This window comes from Grampus griseus (genome assembly GCF_964374135.1).
Source record: "Grampus griseus genome assembly, chromosome: 7".
NCBI lineage: Eukaryota > Metazoa > Chordata > Mammalia > Artiodactyla > Delphinidae > Grampus > Grampus griseus.
The window spans coordinates 98,913,127-98,935,304 of NC_139001.1; the positions used below are offsets into that span (position 1 = coordinate 98,913,127).

General features: G+C 34.9%; 1 protein-coding gene across 1 annotated transcript in view; it reads left to right on the forward strand.

The window, feature by feature from the left end:
• Positions 1 to 18,555, forward strand: part of ACTR3 (actin related protein 3) — a 57,802-nt gene extending 39,247 nt beyond the window's left edge. The window contains exons 8-12 of the mRNA XM_082659059.1: positions 1,563 to 1,736; positions 11,491 to 11,583; positions 11,790 to 11,915; positions 15,358 to 15,441; positions 17,325 to 18,555. Coding sequence (XP_082515185.1) covers positions 1,563 to 1,736; positions 11,491 to 11,583; positions 11,790 to 11,915; positions 15,358 to 15,441; positions 17,325 to 17,420 — 573 coding nt within the window. The 3' untranslated portion in view covers positions 17,421 to 18,555. The remainder of the gene's footprint in view (positions 1 to 1,562; positions 1,737 to 11,490; positions 11,584 to 11,789; positions 11,916 to 15,357; positions 15,442 to 17,324) is intronic.
• The last annotated feature ends 3,623 nt before the right edge of the window (positions 18,556 to 22,178 follow it).

The window sequence follows — 22,178 nt, forward strand, 5'->3', positions numbered from 1 at the left end:
GAATTTTTGATGTCATTGATTCATTTGGCTGTAGAATAGAGGCAATGGTTGGCTCAAGTGATATGGCCTATAGACGAAAAATGTGAAGGCTGTGTAAGGTATTTTAATAATTTGTATGCTACACCAGGGCTCCATGCAAAATACCAAAACATTTAACATAGCTTTTTTAATTTATCATTTGTCAGCATACCTAAAAAATTTCATTGAGTCTCACATATGTTTTAAATATGTCAAAGCAAAACTTCCCAGGTAAAAATAACTCCATATATTTGACGGTCTTTGCATGATTATAGTGTTTTCCTTGCTTATCAAAGAATAGGAATGAAAATGAATTTACTGCTTCCTAGGTAGTAAAGGAATTTGTAAATGGTTGCAAAAAGTCACCTCAGGTAGGTGGCATCAAAATTAAATATGTAAAAAATTAATATGAACACTACTGTTTCAACATCTTTGAGAAATCTCTGGAGTTTAAAAATTAACAAAAACACCAAGGATTTGTTCTAGAGCATACTAGTGCTCAGTATTAATGTCTTTTAAGGATCATCATTTCCATGTAATTCCTACTTCCAAGATTTGGAGAAAGAAGACCTAATATGACATACTCAAATTATCTTCTGTTTTCCAGTATTCTTTCCCATTATGTGTGTTGATTATCAGTAATAATATTTGTACCTATCTTGGATAGAATCATTGATGTATACAAATATGTGAAATGTGTTTTCCTTCAAAAAAAAAAAAAAATAGACTGGCTAATCAGGAGTCCACAAATTGCAGATAGAAAGTTATAACATGTTTGAACTGCATTTTTGATGAAAACTTTTACTAAGGATGTATATCCAAATATGCAGTGATTCAGCCTTGCAGGTGATATAGTAAAAAAAGAATAGTTTATATTTTCAGTTTTTTTTCTTTTGCTCACTTAGCCCATAATCTTTTGTTCCAGATAGGTATTAAAGATCTATATATGTAAAAAAAAAAAAAAAAAAAAAAAATTTTTAACTGAAGTTTAGTTGCTGTATAATATTATATGTTATAGGTGTACAATACAGTGATTCACAATTTTTAAAGGTTGTATTTCATTTAAAATATTGACTGTATTCCCCATGTCGTACAATATATCCTTGAAGCTTATTTTATACCTAATAACTTGTACCTCTTACTATATTAATTTGTGTGGTTATATCAACTATTTATTCTCCAGTTCTTTGTGTATTTTTTTTCTTTTTTCTAAAATATGAACTCCTTTAATTATTGAAACAGCATAAAATTTTGGATGACATTAATGAGTACTTTCATGAAATAGCACTGAAATATTAGAAATTGGCTCTTTAGTTTAAGTCTTATTCTCTTCATTTGTGAAACCTTCAGTTATGTATAGGAGATGAGCTGTTTATTTTTACTACACATACGATAACATCCTAACATAAAATTTTCTTCAGCTAAATTTGCTAATTTTATTTTCTGAAGATGTTTTTTCATTTGATTTTAGTTTACTGAAAATATGCCATTCTGTTTTGCTTTTCCTAAAGCAAGAGGAAAAAATTACTCATTTCTTTTTCTAGGAGCGCTATAGTTATGTCTGTCCAGATTTAGTAAAAGAATTTAACAAGTATGATACAGATGGATCAAAGTGGATTAAACAGTATACTGGAATCAATGCTATCTCAAAGAAAGAATTTTCCATTGATGTTGGATATGAGAGATTCTTGGGACCTGAAATATTTTTTCATCCAGAGGTAAGTTTTTTTTTTTAGATGGAATTGTTTTGAAATATTCAGCAGAAAATATCAGTCAACTATATCAGAGGAGTTAATCTCAGGAACTTTCTTTTGTATACTAAAATACTATAGTGAGTCATATTTTTCAAGAAAAAAATTGCCTTTGTGTTAAAACTGGGTAAACAGTTACTATATTTCATACATTTAGAAAAATGAAACTTTTATCTAATATTTGTGACTTACTTGGAGTCATGGAGGGTGGGGAGCCCTTAAATTCATGGTCATTTAAATAAAATATTTTAGGAGATGTTCTAGAACTCTCTCCTCCTCCTCCCATATAAAATAACCATTATACAAAGAACCCTCAATTGACTATCATAACAAAATATTTAACTATTAGCAAAATAGTCTTCTCTCTTTATGAAGTGTTAGCAACATACAGGCTATATTAAATTAATGAAATATGAGCTTTTAATAATGAAAAATTCTTCTAGTAAGTTAGTATAAGAACTTTTTGTATTAGAATTAGTAACATTAAATGCCTATTCTGCTTATTCAGCAGTAAGAATAGTTTGTTTAATATTGTTTACTCAGTCAGCAAGTGGTAAGTGAATACAGTTTTCATGATCTCAGTTTAAGCATTGTGTATTTAAGATGAAAAATTATTTATCTTGCTCTAATCAAGCTGAAAGAATGAGAGATGAATATCTAAAAAGTGGTATAGTTGCTTAATGAATGCATGTATCTGGTGAGGGCATGGGAAGAAAGCATCTAAGTCTGCTTGGGAGAATAAGGGAAACTTCTTAGAGGAGATAACAGTTGAACTGAGAAAGGATGAATGGGTATTTCTCAGGCAGGTATGTTAGGGGAGTACATTTCTGGCAGAGAACTATATATATATACATATATATATATATGTATATATATATAAAAGCTGGGTAGAGGTCTGGGGTGTAAGAGAGCTAGATAATAAAGTACAAAGGAAGAGAGTGGTAGGAGATGGATCCAGATAGGTGTTAATGAGAAGCTAAAATGCTATGCAAAGGAGTTTACTGGATTCTGTGCTTGTGCAGAAATGTTCAGCATGGAAATGACACAGATCTATATATGGTATGGGAAAGGTCACTGGTTGCACTGGGTTGGATAGATAGGAACAGAATGAATTGTGTTGGAAACAGGTGAGTTTATTGCAGTTTCCCAGATGAAAAAAAGTCAGTAGGTCAGTGAGAATGAGAAAGGAGGTGAGAGTAAGAATAGAATCGACATGATTTACTGATTGCTTTGATGTGAGGGGAGTAAGAATATGAAGAATCTGTGATGATTCCCAGGTTTGTAATTTGAGCAACTCAATGTTTTGCCATCACTGAAGTTAGGAAAACGGAAGGATAAGATAGATAAGGTAGAATGAGGTGAGTTTACTATGCATCTTCAAAAAAGTTTGAAAATGAACACTTGGGTTCTAAGGGTTTTGAACTGGGGCATGTGTCCTGGAGTGAGGATAGATGTCAAGTCATCACCATAAATGGTGCAAAGAAGGAGACTGGCCAGGCAGAGAATGTGGAGTGGGAAGGATGGGGCCTTAGTGCACACTAACACTTCATAGACAGGCAGAGTAAGAGAAGCCTGCAGAGGATACTGAAACACACAGAAAGGAAGGAGACAAGCCAAGGGATTGTGGTGCTGACATTGAGAGAAGTGAATGTTTCAGGGAGGGAGGAGGTTAAATAGTGCCAGTTGGTACAGTGAGGTGATAGAGGAAATCTGAGAAATACCCATGGGTTTTTAGCATCCAGATTAGTGGTGATCCTAGAGGAGCAATTTCAATGGAATGGTGTGATAGAGGCAGTGTGTCGCATCAGTGAGAGGTAAAGGTCTGGGAATTGTCAGTTGTGGGCATCGTGAGAGGCGGCTATAAAGGAAGAGCTTAGTGGCTACAGGGAACTGGTAAGAAGTCAGTTGTAAGAAGGCTGAGGTTAGTTTTATTTTTAAGAGGGGTTACTCTAGGGACAGGAAAGGGGTTAAGTATGGGTGCAGGAAAATGTGGAGCTGGAAAGGGTTAGAGGAGCAGGCAGATGGCTGAAGAAGTTTATCATCATAGTTCATAGCTTTAATTATTTTTCATGAACTGGAATCAAGCTCTTGTGTTGGAGAAGGGATCAGACAGAAGGTTGAGGGCTGGGAGAGAATAGTGACTTGGAATCACTCTTGAGAATTGAGAAGGTGACTGTATTATTAGTCGTGGGGCACCACTGAAATTAGATACTCAGAGCTTGTAGTCATAGAATGGTGTTGTCCCCGCCCCCTGCCCCACCCCACCAGGCAGTATTGGGAAAGGAGCAAAGGGCTTTGCCAAGGCAAGAGGTTAAAGTGGTGCAGCTCAGAGAAGAGAGGGAATCCGGAAGGCTGAATTACTTACAGATAGTGAGGGATACCGGCAAGGGTTGGAGGTCATGATGAATTGGCATATAGTTGGAAACGGGGAGCAAAGGAGTGAGCGCCAGAAGGATAGGGCACTGTTGTCAGACAAGTGTAAAGGAGTTTTCAGATTTTAGACAGCACATTTGCTTTGCAGTTCTTTAAATTAAAAAGGATATGTGCGCATGGTTTTAAAAGTCAGATAACACTGACAGTGATGTGCAGAGCAGCCACTAGCTCTTACGTAGCCATTACTCTTGGTAATTACTTCCAGATTTCAAAATACAGTGCTTATACTGCTGTTTCTTGATATATCAATGTAAGTAGTTTATCTACTAACCTCCTTTTAGTTGATTTTGTTTCTAGAGCCTCTTTTCTCTTAGCCTGTCTGTCATGTTATTGGCTGTTATGTTAAATCAATAGTATGACAGTATTTATAATATCATACCCGTGAATGTTGTTTGTTTTTGAGGTAGTAATGTAATGTGATTTTTTTTCTCTTAAAATTTAGTTTTTCCTAAATTTTTGCCTCATTTCTTCATTTATGTCATTTTGTTTGTTCGTATATTCTTTCTTTCATTTATTCATGGACATTGTAGTTAACTACCTGGTTATACGAGGTCTGGAAAGGAACCTGGGGGTGTCACTATTCCACGTAGAGAATTTTAACAATTTCTTTCTTTATTTTACACCTAGTATTTTTTTTAATTGAAGTATAGTTGATTTACAATATCGTGTTAGTTTCAAGTGTACAGCACAGTGATTCAGTTATTTATATATATATATGTATATATATATTCTTTTTTCAGATTCTTTTCCCTTATAGGTTATTACAAAATATTGAGTAGTTCCCTGTGCTATATAGTAGGCCCTTGTTGGTTCTCTATAATAATTTCTTTCCTTATGTAGTTTCTTATACCTTCAATTTCTGGCAATTTTGAAGGTGCTACAGGGTGCTCTGGAAACACTTAGGATGTAAAGTCCCTTTTCTGTCTTCCAAACAGGGTTGGATTATTTTATTGTTTCCTTATCTCCTTTTTTCATCCTTGAGCATTTAAGTTTCCTTGTACTTTCCCTCTGTCATTGTATTGGGGATTCCAGAGGATGGAGAGAGAGAACCACATGTAGCTGGAAATCAGGGCAGATTTTCCAGTGGGGCCATGTATATGTGAGTGGCTGAAGTAGAAGTGGATTTAAGATCACTTGAGTTAAGGAACATCAGTTGTTTTGAAGTTGAAATGTTGGAGAGAGATGTTAAAACCCTAAGTTGAGGACAGGAATTAGAGTATCATGGAAGATTCTGAACCAGAGTCTTAGATGAATGGGATCCACAAGATAGATAATAGCATGGAAGATAGGAGATACCCTGGGTTTCAAAAGAAGAAGCTTTGAGTGAAATACTCTTTACAGATATCTTTAGCTAACATCTTGACTGTCTTAAAAACCTTGAAACATTAGATATGTAAATAAAATGTGTTTTGGTTGTGTCATATTGCTTAGAAAAGGGATAGTTGTCTGGGTGAAAATATATCTTGCTGTTTAAGGTTTCATATATATTTTTTTTTATTAATTTAAGTAATCTTTATTGTTTGATATACGAAGTTTTCTTCATTGTTTTTTAAAACTTTGAAACATCTTTTCGTCTCCATAGCTTTTTTCTCTTTGAAATTTCTTCTGTGAGAAATCTGTTTTCTTTTCTCTTTCTTAAAGTTAAAAAAAAATTAGTTATGTATATGCACATTGTTTTAAAGTCCTAGTTGTTTAAATTCTAGCAAAAAGTAGGAGTGCCCTGTATATATTTCCCCATTTTTCTTCTAGAGGTATACTCTTATTAGTTGATTCTTTTGGTGATTGCATCCATAGCTGCAAATAGCTTTGGTTATATTGCAACTTCAAGTTTTTTCAGTTTTAGATATTTTTCTGTCAACTTCTAGCTAGCTATGGAAGAGGAGGATTGCCTTTTCTTTTCTCCCTTTGTCTCCACCACAAACAGTACCTTTTCATAATCTTTTGTCCCAATAGTTAGATTGTAACTTCAGTTAGGTAAAAATCCAGTGCTTATATGTTGGTGAACACAAATTTTATTTAGATGTGAGCCATGTAGTTTACCATGAAATATTTTCCTGTCTAGTATTTTGTTTTCCCACAGAGTCATTAATAAGTTGTCTACTTAGTTTTAAAATAATTGTCATTAATTCACTTTGAATCTGTCTTTTCAGCATACTCAGATGCATAGGGTTTTTTCATCAGTTTAATTTTCCAGAGCATCTGATATGTCCCAATCCGAACTTGTTTCCTTCTGCACCTGATAGAGAGTTCACCATCATTCTGGGGATTCCCTTTGCCTCTCTCTTGTGTTAGAGTTAGATCCCTCTTTCCTCTGTCCTGTGTCTTTCCCTTTCTTACTGTCTACTTCTTTACTTTGGTGGGGATCATCTGCCAGTAGAGTCCCTGATAAAAAGGGTACATGGGAAGTGAAAACTTTAAGACCTTGCATGTCTGAAAATGTATTCGTTTTATCTTCACACTTGTTTGGTAGTTTGGGTGTAGAATTCTAGATTGGAAATTATTTTCCTTCAGCATTTTGAAGCTACTGCTTGGTTGCTTTCATTATAACTTGAAGTGAGAAACTGCTCTGATTTCTAAACCTTGTATAGGACCTTTTCTTGTAGATCTTTGCTTTGTTCCTTAGCATTCTGCGGTGATATTTTTCTCTTCTCTTTGCGCTTTTGTTCTGATCTCTAGATGATTTCTCCAACTTTGCCTTCTGAACCCTCTATTGAATTTTTTATTTCTGGTAACATACTTAATTTTCAAGAACTTCCCCTACCTCTGCTTTTGATACTCCTTTTTTATGCTACCGTGTACTTGTTTCATGGTTGCATATCTTTTGACTCTCTGAGGATACTAGTCAGAGGTTGTTTTTTTTTTTTTTTAAGTTTTCTTCTTTCTGCTTTCTTCCAAGTTGCCTTTCTCTTTGTTTTGGTACCTATATTTTACATGCTAGAGACTCCAGGGGATCACTCATTTAGGAGGGGGATGCTCAGCCTGTTGGAAATCTAAGCTTTGTGAGTAGGACTTGTTGACTATGGCTTTTTCTTTGGAGGATAGCCCTATGTGTGTTTCTTCAGATCATTTCGGGTAATCCAGTTCCCAGAGGAGACTCCTGCCTAGAGAGTAAAGGTTGGCAGCCAAACTGAGGAAGAGGGTTGGTATTTATGTGTTAGCAGTAGGCTGCATGAATACCTTCACTTAAAATCCTGCTGCTTTCATTCCTTTCAGTTGTGTGTAGAGTCCTGTCACTCTGCTTTATTCCGTTGAGAGTATAGGCTAACCAGTTTTCTCCTTGGATGATGAGGAGGCATTTGATAGACTTCTTTGGAGGGGATCTGGGGCTTTAACTGCTCCTCAGAGAGGCTTTCTGCCAGCCTTCCTCCCTGCCCTCCTTCTAACTTAATTTCAGCTCTGGCAGGTACAGCTAGTTCTTTGGGGGATTTGTGATACAGCTTGATTCGTGGCTTTTCCTACCGATGACTTATTAAGTGTTTTAGGGGGAGTGCATGGTCTTATCCATCTGCTTTTCAGATTCTGTTTTACCAAATATTGTTGCTGTTTCTTCCTGTTCTGTTCTCTCCATACTTTGGGGATTATGCCTTAAAAAATTCTCTATATTGGTGCTTTTAATAGAGAAAGAGCAAGATTAGATATGTGTGTGTTCAGTTCACCACGTTTTCCAAGAACAGACCTGTTTTTTGTATCGTATGAACTGTGTCACTTCCCAAGTTAATTTTAAGATTCTTCTGTAATTTTAGATATTTCTGTCATTTGAAGGATTTGCTCAGTTTTTGGTTTTGTTTTGTTTTGGTTAGATGAAAGTGTGGGCATTTGAGCTTGATTGAACACTGAAGATAAAATGTGTGAAAGAATAAGGGGATATTTATTATTGAACTGCTAAATTTATCATAAATAGTAGAAAGAACTGTTTTTAGAAGGAATGGGTTTAGCACTTCATTTTTTTTTAAAAAAGGAAATTAAAATTTTTTTGACAAACCTCTTTGGGCTGCTGTGCTTTAGTTGGGTACATTCCCTATAAATTTTTCAGAAGAGAAAAAAGGTATTTCTTCCTTGATAGCTACTTGCAGTAATACTAAGACCTGATCAAGGAGCAGTTAAGCAGGTCTAATCCTTTTGCTGCAAGTGAAAGAAAAGTCCTATAGATATTAATAGGGACCCTAAGTTGAGCCTATTAGTATTAAAGTATCGAATAAATCTCCAACACTTTATTGTTAATTTATTCTTTTTTCCTAAATTTATTTAAGAAATATTCATTGCTTGCTTCTCTACTGTATATTATTCTACTTGTTCTCACCTGGGGTTCTGCAGCACAGTAGTCTGTGAACTTTTTCAAAGGATATTTTCAAATCAGACTCCATTTCTTCCTAAATCAGGAATTCTGTGGGTAGATCCCAGGGTATGTGAATACTTAAAGGTTTATAAATATTTTCTTTTGTATATTCCTGATTAAAAATTACTGTGAGGAGGACATACAGGTACATAGCACAGGAATGAATGACCCTATCCCTGCCTTTTGCTAGCTCATGGTATAGCAGACAAACTGTCTTAAAGGTAGAAAAATAATTACAGGAAGGTTAATCTCATGTGCATGTGTGTGTGTATACATTATTGTTTTAGGTAAATACTGAAGAAATGGCTAACAAAGAACCACAAAGAGAATTTGAAAGTTTTATATCAACAAGTTGATAAGATAACATTTTCAGGATTCCAGTTCTGCTCATTCCAGTTAACCATCAGCTAAGCCAGTCCCTGCCTGTAACCTGAGCTTGCCTATAAATGGCATAGGAAGGCAGCCAAGTTGAGCTATATTTTCCCATTTTTCCACAGAGTACAATACAGACCACCTCTGACAGATAAAACATTCCCTAATCTGTAGGTTGGGTTCTTGAGACTCAGTATGAGCCACATTTTTATACCCACTGTATATCCCTGTTAGGGTTTCTTAACACTCATCAGCATGTTTCAGAAAATCAGATTTTGACTGCCAGTTTCTTTTCTCTTACTGTGGTAGTAGAGGTCAGTAGAACCTTTGTTAGTGGTATTTTACTTTATGTAAACTAAAATATTTTCTGTCATTATGCTTCATTACTCAGGTAACATTAAATCTCTCCATTGCGTGCCCACCCTCTAAATAACTTAAAACTAATTTAAAAAATTGTAAAAACCTGACACATGCCTGATAATTATCAGTCAAGTTATGGAATCAGTTTAATGAACAAAGGAATGTTGTCTCTCCCATTAAGACAACCTAATTCTAAAAATGAGAGGCCAAGAGAGGTTGTTGGCAGCTCATTTTCTAGACAATATTTTAAATTGTGTTCATTTTAATAAAGTACACCTATTTATTTTTGACAAATTAGAGCTAGATTCTGACCTTTTATTTTAATCTAGGAAAAATCCCTTCTAGCATTTCCTTTCCAATTTTAACGACATGGCAACTTACACATATTTTTGAAAAATTTTGGTAAAATGAGATCTTTGTTTCGGAATACAAGTTAAATTCTGAGATCCAGCATTTGAAAACTTCTTTATGTTTTTCTTTTTTGTGGTTCCTCTCAGGAAATATACAGCCTGATGTAGGAGGGCTATAGGCATGCATATAAAAATAAATGATGGGTAAAAAGGAAGCTTTCCCTAATATTGTTTCTCCTTGTATCAGACCTCTTTGTTATATATAAAAATTAAATTTAAAATTATTTATTATCTTTAACCTCATTCCATTTCTGTAATAGTTTAAATTGTCAAACAACTTTCCATCTCAAGCCTACCCATCTAATCAGTCTGTTAAAAAAAATATTCTGAAAAGTGTATTGTATAACGCACATGTACTTAACCACCCCCAAATAAACACATAACTAATATTTTAACATTTTTCATATATTTTTTAAGTGAAATTAACTACAGAAAGAATACCTTCCTCAGACCCTTTCCTTTCTCTACTTCCTTTTCATCCTTTCTTCCTCCTGAGGTAATCACAGTCATGAATTTAGTGTGTTTCCAGTCTGTGTTTTTAAATGTACATGTATCCATAAGAAAAATATATTTTAAAAAATTTGCATATATGGAATCATTCAAGTTTAAAAAAATGCGTGTCACTATTTGGAAATTGTTTATTTTGACTATGAGTATATCATCCTGTGAATAATACAGTTCATTCTTGTTATTCACAGTAGATGTTATATAAAGTTGCTGTAAACACTGAATTAGTGAATGCTGAGCCACTGCTCCTAAGGGAAATGCAGAGTTAGGGTCCTGTGAGGCTCAGACTACAACATTTTTGTCACTGAAACACGTAACCTTGTTTTATGTGTGTTTCTGTTTAAAGACACATTTTAAAATAGATATTATTGATTTATTAACATTGAGCTCAGGGTCAACAGCACTATATAATTCGTGCCTAAATGAAACTTATCTAACACTGTATTTTCTCCATAAGGCACATCACGGCCTTCTTGTGCTTTAGGAGCAGCAGACAGTACTTCACACTATCCTTGGGGGTCATTTTTAAACAGCAAAATCACCGACAAAAATGGGAAAACTGTGGCACTAAGAGATCATGAAAAGGAGACTTACTTGTAGTATAAAAGCTGAAACAAGAAGGCAGAGCGTTGCCTGGTTCCACCTGAGCTGTGAATGTGAATGTCAGCTCCAGTTTTCGCAGCTCTGCACATGCGCATGTCCATGTGAAAGCATCGCAGATACAGATTTCAGGGTTACAAATAACTTCAGCGAGTAGGCAAATTTGCAGATAACCAAATCCATGAATAATGAGGATTGATGGCACAGCATTTTATTTATATCATACCCTGCTGGTGGACTTCTGGGTTGTTTTTACTCTTAGAAGCAAAGCTGCTATAATTTTATGCCTTTATGTAATAGCACATGTGTGGGAGTTTCTTTGGGGTTTGTTATAAGAAGTGGAGTTAGTAGTGGTACATTTTAAATTTTATTAGATGTTGCCAAATTGTTCTCCAGAGTGTTTATATCAATGTATATTCTCATTAGCATTGTAAAGTGTTGCACAGATTTTTGCCAGCTCATAGTATGTTTGGCTTTACATGTTTGCTATTCTGGTGGTTATGAAATGGTATATATGATCATTATTTTAATTTGATTTCTTCTGAAATCTCTGATTTCAGTGTCTTTAATTTGAATCAGAGACCAGAATTTATGGTTTTTAGAAGTCCTTTTATTTTTGAACTGAAAGCTTTCTTAATTTTTTATTGTGATATTTAAGTCAGTAGTGGTCTAATCTCTGTCATATGTCCAATTTACTTTTCAGTTTGCTAATCCAGACTTTACTCAGCCTATCTCAGAAGTTGTAGATGAAGTAATTCAGAATTGTCCTATTGATGTCAGACGTCCTCTCTACAAGGTCAGTATTTACAGCAAAATTGTTATTCTAGGTCATACTTTTTAAAAACTTCTTTGTTTTCTCTCTTGGTGAATGTAAATTTTAAAACACCTCTCTTCAAAGGGGTATAATAGGATTTTAGTACCGTTTCTTCTATCTTTAAAATTTTTTCTTCTTTCTCTTACATAAAAGTTGTATTTATTTATTTATTTTGTCCACTAATACAGAATATTGTCCTCTCTGGAGGTTCAACCATGTTCAGGGACTTCGGACGTCGCTTGCAAAGAGATTTGAAAAGAACTGTAGATGCCAGGCTGAAATTAAGTGAGGAATTGAGTGGTGGTAGATTGAAGGTTGGTTTTCTCAGTTATTGGTGGGAGGGTTGAGGGTGCCTTGATTATTATATTGGGAATGCAAAATGTCTGCCAACTTTCTTTTATTTAGAAAGATAAGAGGAACCTGAGGTATTCTAATGGAAAGTGGTTAATTTTATAGATTCATATTCATGATATTCTCGGTCATTCCATTCCTCTAGGATATTACCTACATTTCTGGAAAATATTCTTGGTTATAGCCACGAGAGAGATTTTTTTGATATCTGTCTCAAACAGATAATTTATATATAGTAGATTCCTTGCATATTCCAGCAATAATATTCTTTATGGGTCCACAAAATTTTAAATACCTTTTACAGCAGGACAGCAAAGCAGAGTTGAGAGAGAGAGGCGGTTGTGTGGTCAAGCCTGCTTTCACAGACTCTAGCCTCTCCCATACAGCCTCATTAGTGTGAAATCAAATTGGTGGTTCAGCAAAACAACCTTTCTGTTACGTGTCCTGTAATTTTGGGCTTGCTGGCAAAAGGTCAGAATTAGCCTTAAATTCTCAGATGACTGCTGTATGTATTTATAAGACAGAATTTCAGTAAATTTTGTTTCATTTTCGTTAAATGTGGGATATTGAAGGAAAACATTGATTCAGAGGGCATGTTGCTAAGTAAAACACATTTTATTCAACTTGGAAAACTACCAAGAATGAGGGCTTCATCTGAGACTACCGCAGTCACTCAAAATTACTTAAACGTAAACTACAACACTCTTGTATTGCTGCTTGTTGAGAAACTGCATGACAGCTGACTGTTTTCAGCCCCTAAATTTTGATTATCTTAAACTTATCCCTTGGAGTACAGTAAAAAGTACTTGTTTAGTTTGTAATGACTCATTACAGATACATGAAATGACAAAAGAAATGCTGTTTTTGAAAACAATATTTCAGTAAAGTAAAAATGTTTAAAATATTTTTAAGCCTGTATATTTCTAAATAAGAAATGAGAGGGCTTCCCTGGTGGCGCAGTGGTTGAGAGTCCGCCTGCCGTTGCAGGGGACACGGGTTCATGCCCCGGTCCGGGAGGATCCCACATGCCGTGGAGCAGCTGGGCCCGTGAGCCATGGCCGCTGAGCCTGCACATCCGGAGCCTGTGCTCTGCAATGGGAGAGGCAGGAAAAACCTGTATACTAGAGTACTCTGCCTCCTTCCCTTTTATTTTACTCAGTAGTCATTTTTATAGATCTTCATAACATCTTTATGTATTTGTATTTAAATCTGGCTTTATTTCTTGTCAATCCAATTTTAAATGGCAGCCAAACAGCTTTTTTTTTAAACAAAAAAAGCCAGATCTTTTTATGACATTTAAGTTTTAAAATTTTTTATTTTGACATAATTTCATGCTTTAAAAAACTTGGCAAAATCTAGTAGAAGATTCCTATACGTTGTTCTCCTAGATTCCCCAAATTTTAGCATTTTATACTAGTTTTATTATTCTGTTTTTATAAATATATGTCTATATGCAAATACACACATATACCTTTTTCTGAACTATTTGAGAATGAATTGCAGATATGATGGCCCATTACTCCTAAATATTCTATTGTGTATTTCTTAAAAATAGACCATTACAGTTATCAACAAAATTAACCTTGATACACAATATTTTATCTAGTTATAGACCTGATTCAAATTTCTCCTATTATTGTTCTTTATAGAAAAAGGAAAAAAATACATTTATTTTATTTTTTCCTGGTCTAAGATTCAATCCAGGATCACATGTTTGAATTAGGTATCATTTCCCTTTAATCTGGAAAAAGTACTCGTGTTTTTTATCTTTTATAACCTTAATATTTTTGAAGAGTACAAGCAACTTATTTTGCAGAATCTATCTCAGTTTGGGGTTGTCTGATGTTTTGTTAATGATTAGGTTCAGATTTTGCATTTTTGGCAGTAATACCGCAGAAGTGATGTTGTATTCTTTTTAGTGCATTGTATCACTAGACACATGATATGATTTGTCCCATATGCTAACTTTGATCACCTGGTTAAGTGTCTGTCCGGTTCCTCTATTATAAAGTTATTTTTTCCTTTATATTTAATAAGAATCTTATGGGGAGATACTTTCAGACTATGTAACTATCCTGATTTTCATCCAACTCTCACCCACTGGTTTTAATATCCATTTTTCTTTCCTAAAATAGTTATTACTGTGGTAGCGGCCAAATGGTATTTTGCAAATTCTGTCATTTCTTCTATGTTTTATAGTCTCACTTTACTGGAAGGAAGAGTATTTCCTTCCACCTCGTTCATTCATTCATTAAGTTATATCTATGAACTCCTGATTTCTCAGTTATTCTATACGCTGTATCATTAATATCAGTGTGATATAATATCAACATATCATTATACAATTATTAATTTTGATGCTCAAATTTTCTCAGACTTGGCCAGTAGGAATCATTCAGAGGTGGTTTTTATTCCTTTTGTTGTGGCCCCAGTATTCTTCAGGTACTTCCTTATTTTCTGGAACAGCAACATATTGCAGGTTCATCTTGTACTTTCTCTTCTCCAGTCTTGTAATCAGCCATTTTGTTTCAATGCACCCTTGTTCCTTTTAGTGGAGAATGCTATTAAGAAACAAAGTTTTATGCTATACATAAAATAGCTAAGCAAAAAGATTTACTGTATAGCATGGGGAACTATATTCAATATCTTATAATAACCTCTGATGTAAAATAATCTGAAAAAATATATATGAATCACTTTGCTGTACACCTGAAACTAACACAATATTGTAAATCAACTATACTTCAATTAAAAAAAAAACAACCACCAAGAATTGGACACTAGGTATATTCATTGCTACTGAGGGGTCACTGCTTCTAGGCCTTTTTGGCAGTCAGAGCTAGGATACGTGTGAGTATCCATCTATATCTAGTTGGCTCTATTTATATAAATTAAAAACTATGGATTCATACTGATAACGCAAGTTCCAGAACACCATAAGGTTCATTCTAGCCTTCTACCTTCCTATATTTGTAATGTTCTTCCCAGACAGTGAGAAACCTGGCTTCTGTTTTCTATAATACATTTGTTTGTGCTCAATCCTGGAATACATATATCGTAGTTTCAGAATTATTAATCCGTACCACTGTGAGAAATAGACCCGCTAACTGGAGTTCAGTGTTTGCTTAGTTTTTATCTTAAGCCTGAGGACATAGCCATAATATTGTGTTCACAGGTTACCTGGGTTAGTTCCTTTCCCTCACTGCAGTGTGGTTATGTTTTTAGAAAAATAATAAAATTAGCTTAATTTGTTTTTGTTGTATTCTGTTTTGCCATGTGTACCCCTCCCCCTGCATCTTTTAAAGTTTTATTTACTTATTTTTGAGTATGTACATCTAAGGTTAAATGATACAGAAATTGTTGTATGAATTTACCATTGAACTGATCTTACTATGTCTCTTATAGCCAAAACCTATTGATGTACAAGTCATTACACACCACATGCAGCGATATGCAGTTTGGTTTGGAGGATCCATGCTGGCTTCCACAGTAAGTGAGATGAAGCTTACTTTAAAATTTGATTTTTTTTTTTAAGATAAAAGAATTTATCAGTACTTACACAATTTAAAAGAACAAGAGGAATTTCTTAAATTTTTATATAATATTGTTCAGGGAAGTGATTGAATAGAAATGTACACAGTATTTTAAAAAGTGGAATTCATTTGGATTTATTTTCTTTTTGTTTGTTTTTTTAGAGTGAGCCTTTAAAGTTTTAAAATTTATCTGTAGGGAAAAATTTTTTAACCCTGTGGTAATACAGATATCAGAAGGTCATTGTTTTTTCTGTGCAAATATTTAAAAGCATTAAGAGTTACGTTTCATCACACAGGAAGTATGATGTTCTAAACTGAATAAAGGGAATTACTAAGATCCCTCTCCCCAAACCAAAACATCTTAAAACCCCTTTAAAAGATATTTTAACATTGTTAGCCTACTAAATAATGGTGCTTTATCCTGTAGTACACAGAGTATTAAACAAAATGTAAGAACTTTTATCTGAATTATTGAAAACTATACAACCTTGGATTGAAAACCATTTAAAAATAAGAGGTAAAAGTTATCTTCTTCCTTAATTTGAATTGTCTTCAGTTGTGCCGTATAAGCTAGTTGAGTGTGTAATTTTGCCCTTTGAGAACCCTCCTGCACTGTTGGTGGGAATGTAAATTGATACAGCCACTATGGAGAACAGTATGGAGGTTCCTTAAAAAACTAAAAATAGAACTACCATGTGACCCAGCAATCCCACTACTGGGCATATACCCTGAGAAAACCATAATTCAAAAGGACACATGTACCACAGTGTTCATTGCAGCACTATTTACAATAGCCAGGTCATGGAAGCAACCTAAATGTCCACTGAAAGATGAGTGGATAAAGAAGATGTGGCACATATATACCATGGAATATTACTCAGCCACAAAAGGAACAAAACTGAGTTATTTGTAATGAGGTGGATGGACCTAGAGTCTGTCATACAGAGCAAAATAAGTCAGAAAATAGAAAAACAAATACCAGATGCTAACGCACATATATGGAATATAAAAAAGATGGTACTGATGAACCTAGTGGCAAAGCAGGAATAAAGATGCAAAAGTAGAGAAGAGACTTGAGGACACAGAGGGGGAAGGGGAAGGTGGGATGAAGTGAGAGAGTAGCATTGACATACACACTCCCAAATGTAAAATAGATAGCTAGTGCGAAGCTGCTGCATAGCACAGGGAGCAGTTCAATGCTTTGTGACCACCTAGAGTGATGGGATAGGGAGGGTGGGAGGGAGGCTCAAGAGGAAGGGGATATGGGGATATATGTATATGTATAGCTGATTCACTTTGTTATACAGCAGCAACTAACACAACATTGTAAATCAGTTATACTCCAATAAAGATATAAAAAGAAAAAAAACTTTGCCCTTTGAGAAATGAGATAACAGAGCATGGAACAGTCTGTCCATACCAGACCGTGAGTGAGGAAAACAGGTTAATCTAGAAGTTTTTGTAGCATGACTAGGAGTAGTTTATCTGTAATTTAGATTAATGCTGCTGCTTTTCTTGATTCACTGTACAATGTGGGAAAGCCTCAACAGAATGGTCTGAGCATTTGAGATTCAACCTTCCATTCCTCAGAATTTCAAAATCCCAGGAGAAACAGGTGTTGAGGAGGGGGATGGAGGGACTCGAGTTAAATGCTCCTTTTCAGTTTTGGTTATAGACTTAAAGCTGATTTTGAGTCATGGTTGCTAGAATTTCTAAGCTTTGTTCAAGTACCATGAATGGACTAATAATAAACATTTAAGATTTAACAAATCTATTTTAAAGCATGTGGAAAAGTGGTAAATTTTTGACCTTTACAAAAATATATGCTTTTATTTGCAGCCTGAGTTCTACCAAGTATGCCACACCAAAAAGGATTATGAAGAAATTGGACCTAGCATTTGTCGTCACAATCCAGTGTTTGGAGTCATGTCGTAAAATTGGCTTCATAGTTATTGGGGTTAGGGAGGTGGGGAAGAAATAATCTTTCTGATTACCTGTTTTGTCTGGATGGCTGGTTTTGAGGTTGTAAACCTGACTTGAAATAATAAGACCAAACATAATTATACAGGAATATTTTAATAAGTATATCAACATGCGAATGTAGAGGAGAGCCAAAATGATTAAGTGTTTTTCTTTAGATTGAATATTTGAATCTTAACGTGTAACAAAAAGAAGTGGGTTTTAGTTCTTTCTGTGCCCTGCTATTTTGTATATTATTGAATTATCCAAGATTTGATGGGATTCATCGGTATGTAGATAGCTCTATAATGCTTGAATTGTACACTCTGAAGTGTGCAATGCAAGAGCTTGTTTATATTTCATACTTTTTATACTTTGAGGAAAAAAAGTCAAAGAAAAACTAGTATTTGAGGGAAAAAAATGACCAAGTAAAGGATAAATACAAAAAATAGCCTGTGAGACTTGGCATACACACACACTCATGGGATTCCAGTTATTAGGAAGTGCTTCCGTACCCTATGCCCCCCAGTGGTTTTCTTTGCAAGTGCTTTTGGAACTAAGAAGCTAGTATCTTGGATTAACTGATGCCTGCTAGTGCTTTCTGATTACTTGCATTCTGTTTCTCGCTTTAAAGGAAAAGTAAAGACAAGACTGTTGGACCAGTATTCCAGTTCTGCAGTGTCATTTCTTATTAAAAAATGAATAATTTGATTACCCAAATTGGTATATTTAAAGCCTAACACCATTCTAATAAAGGCACAAATTTCTTTTTAATACTTGTTTCAAGCTCTTTTAATCTCTTTATAAGTTAACTAATAAATCTATTTTCTTCAAACCTCTGCAGTAGTTCTTGAAAAATCACAACAGTTGGTTAGCAAGCTGACTTTTTTATGTGCTCTAAACAAATAATTGTGAACTTTTAATATGTTGAGTGCTTTCATTTTGATAACTGGATCTCCATTTGATATTTTCATTTGTATAACTCATTTGCAGTCTGAAAGTTTTTTTAGTGCCAGTCCCTGACATATCATGGAAAGTTAATTTTCATTGCATTTTAAAATATCTGGATCATGAAGAACAAGTGATGAAAATAAATTAAAACTGAATTACCTTTTCTGTTTTTTTTTAGAAGCAGTGTCATTCTACTTTGTGTTTATATATTTACATACTTTTTTATTTCTGTTGAGATAGGATTCATTGAAATCTCTATAATGTATATGGTAGAAAATTTCTTATGAACTTGAAATTTTATGTTATTTATAGAAGACTAAAATGGGAGATGTTTTATAGGATTTTAGAACTTAAGCAGTAATACCAGTGAACACTTGAACTTCATTATCCGTGAAAATAACACACAGGGTTAATATATATACCTCTGTCCAAAAGTTGAACAATTTAATTGTTTTTGTTGTTTGTTTTTAATATAAAGATAGAATTGGGGAGTAAACATTAGTTTTTATTTAGAGTGAATCTGGACATTTAAAATTATATTAATCATTTATGTGACTCTTAACCCTTTGAGTGGGGGAGTCAAGAACATACTGTGTGTCTTGTAGTGGTGATAGTATCAGGGTCACAGGTCTTCTTTTACTTGAAAAAGTATTTCATGAATGTTGTAAAAAAAAAAAAAAAAAACTGTTCAAACAGTACCAAAGAGTACATAGTGAAAGTAGATTTCTTTCCTACACTAGCCTGTCTCATTTTCTCATCATTACACTGTTAGAATGTCTTACGTGTCCTTGTAATTTTCTGTGCATATAGAAATGACTATAGCTCCCTTATTTAACACAAATAGGAGCTTACTATATATGCTGTTTTGCACTTTGTTTTTCCAAAGATCTTTTTTTTTTTCTTTTTGCGGTACACGGGCCTCTCACTGTTGTGGCCTCTCTCGTTGCGGAGCACAGGCTCTGGACGTGCAGGCTCAGCGGTCATGGCTCACGGGCCTAGCCGCTCCGCGGCGTGTGGGATCTTCCCGGACTGGGGCACGAACCCGTGTCCCCTGCATCGGCAGTCGGACTCTCAACCACTGCGCCACCAGGGAAGCCTTCAAAGATCTTTTGATACAGAACTAAATTGATAAGCATTGAAGAATTCATCCTCCTGGCCCAACAAAGTATTAGTATTGTCATAAACGTCTTTTCCATCTAGGATGGTTGAATAGTAAATAAGCAAGCTTGAAAGACATGTTTACAAAGCTGCAGATTACAGTCTCATGCATACTTTAATAAAGATGTTCTTAACTATTTGATATGCAAATGTGAAGGTCAGAAATTTTGCTTTAAGCTTAAACTTATTTGGGGAAACAAGAAGATTCTAAACTTTTCCTGTATGTTTCCTGATGTATAATATGATAGAAACAGTGCTATTTATTTCTTTACATCTCTCCTGTCATTATATATCATTTCCTTTATATATAGCACCTTTGGTTATATATGTGTAGAGGTTGGCCAAGTGAATTAAAATCTGTAACACCGATTTGATGTCAGACTGCATGAGCGTGCTACATTGGAAGAACACTAGACTGAGGGCCTGAGGTGGAAATTTTTATTCTGGTTCTACAAATTGATAATACAATTCCTCCAGCTTTTTTTGTTGTTATTGTTAAAACATGAAAAATATATTTGTATAATCATGGACATATTGTTTGAACTTTCTGGACCTTAATTCAATTTATAATATAAACGTAGTAGTGTTATCTGGATTTAACAGTGCAGTTTTTATGAGCTGTGAGAATATAACCTAGCCTTTTCAATTAATTCATGTGTGGTAGTAAAGATGTCATCGAAGGTCTCCTTTCTAATAGGCAGGGCTTTGATCAATTGGGAAATATTAATGGACAGAAGTAAAATAGATGGTGGCTATCTAACCTGATGCCTACTCTTTAGTGAGTGCAGCTTCACCCTTAAACATTAGTAAATGGTGTAGACTGCCAGTTATCGCCCTCTTCATTCGGGTCCCTCAATACAATTCTTTGGTTTGTTTTCAAAGCTACTTTAACAGATGGAAATAAATTGTTCCTGCAGTTTCTAGAAATATCTTCAGAAATAATAAAATGAACTATAGGGATAATAGGCTATTATGTTCTTTATTCTTTCCTTAATTTCTAGAGAAGTCCTAGAGAATATATCTATATAAATAGAAACTTTATTCTTTCAGATAACCCTAAAGGCGGTACCAGAGTACTTGTAACAATATTGAGGAAATTATTTGTCATGTAAAAAGCTTATTTGTATCATTGTAGAGAGTGCTGTTGTTTCTTTAAATGCTGGACTGATCTGTCAGTAATAAAGTCCAGTGTATTCTGATTTTCTTGCCAGCCCAGCTCTGACTCCTGTGACCCTGTACTCCCTGTTGTTTTGTAATTCATCATCAATAGACGAGTACCTTGGATAGCCCTATGCAGTCCCATCTTTTAACTGTTAGCATCCAGAATCCCAGCTTAGGTTAAATGGGCACTAAATATATTAGCTAACATACTTACAAACCAAAATATGTGCAAACTCTAAGGGTGAAACATTCTCCCATTCATATTGGAATCCTGTGTTTTAGAACATATTTCTGTGTAATACCACTTAGTCTGTATAGTTGACCAAGGACAGAGTTGTTAGCGAGAAATTATAAAGAACTTTCACAGCAAGTTCTGAAAATAAGTACTTTATTTTTGTAATTAGGTCCATACCACACCTAAATTGACCTTAAGCAAGAATGTCTAGATTCTGCTTGTGAGTATGGAAAGTTTTTTTTTTTTTTTTTGTGGTACGCGGGCCTCTCACTGTTGTGGCCTCTCCCGTTGCGGAGCACAGGCTCCATAAGCGCAGGCTCAGCGGCCATGGCTCATGAGCCCAGCCGCTCCGCGGCACGCGGGATCCTCCCGGACCGGGCACGAACGCGCGTCCCCTGCATCGGCAGGCGGACTCTCAACCACCGCGCCACCAGGGAAGCCCTGTGAGTATGGAAAGTTTTTAGCCTTCAGTGGAAAAGGATTTCGGTTACTCATTGTTAATAACTCCTTAATACTGTAACATGTTCATGCCTCTTCCACATAATTTGTTTTTCAGCATACCGGAACTTTCGTTATAACCTGCTTGGTCCTGATAAAATCTTAACAAAAACAAGTTAAAATATGTGGTTGTCTTTGGTATTCTCCATGCTATAACCCAGTTTAATTGATGCATTTGGGACCTGGAGTTGAAATAACACCTACTGGAATTCAGAATTGCATTAACATTGCTCCAGTGGTCACAGGAACAGAAAAAAAAAGAAAAATAGAATGAATGATTTAGAAAAAAATGGCAACTTGGGGGGGAAAAAACCCTGAAAGAAGAAAATAAGGAAATTAAGAAGAAGAAAGGTATTTTTCTGTCATTTTGATTTAGCAAATAATTATTCTTTACTGTTTTCCAGTGTTTCTTCACTTTTGGTGACTTTTATATATTACATTAAAACTGAGATGCTGAGTCAAAATAGTTTCAGTTTTATTCAAACACTACAACTCATTTATACTACCTATATAGTGCATCAAGTCTGGGGCTTCTAATCCCAGAGGCGTTTCTTGACTACATACTATGGTTCAAGCACTGCATGAAGATGAATAAAACGTTATGTCCTGAGCTTAGACGCTAATGCATTAGTAAGGATGCTCTCAGAGGAATGAGGAATATTTTGCCCAGAGTTTTAGGAGACATCATCCTAGCTTAGAATTTCTTTTCATAAAGATGGTGGTGGTGGTAG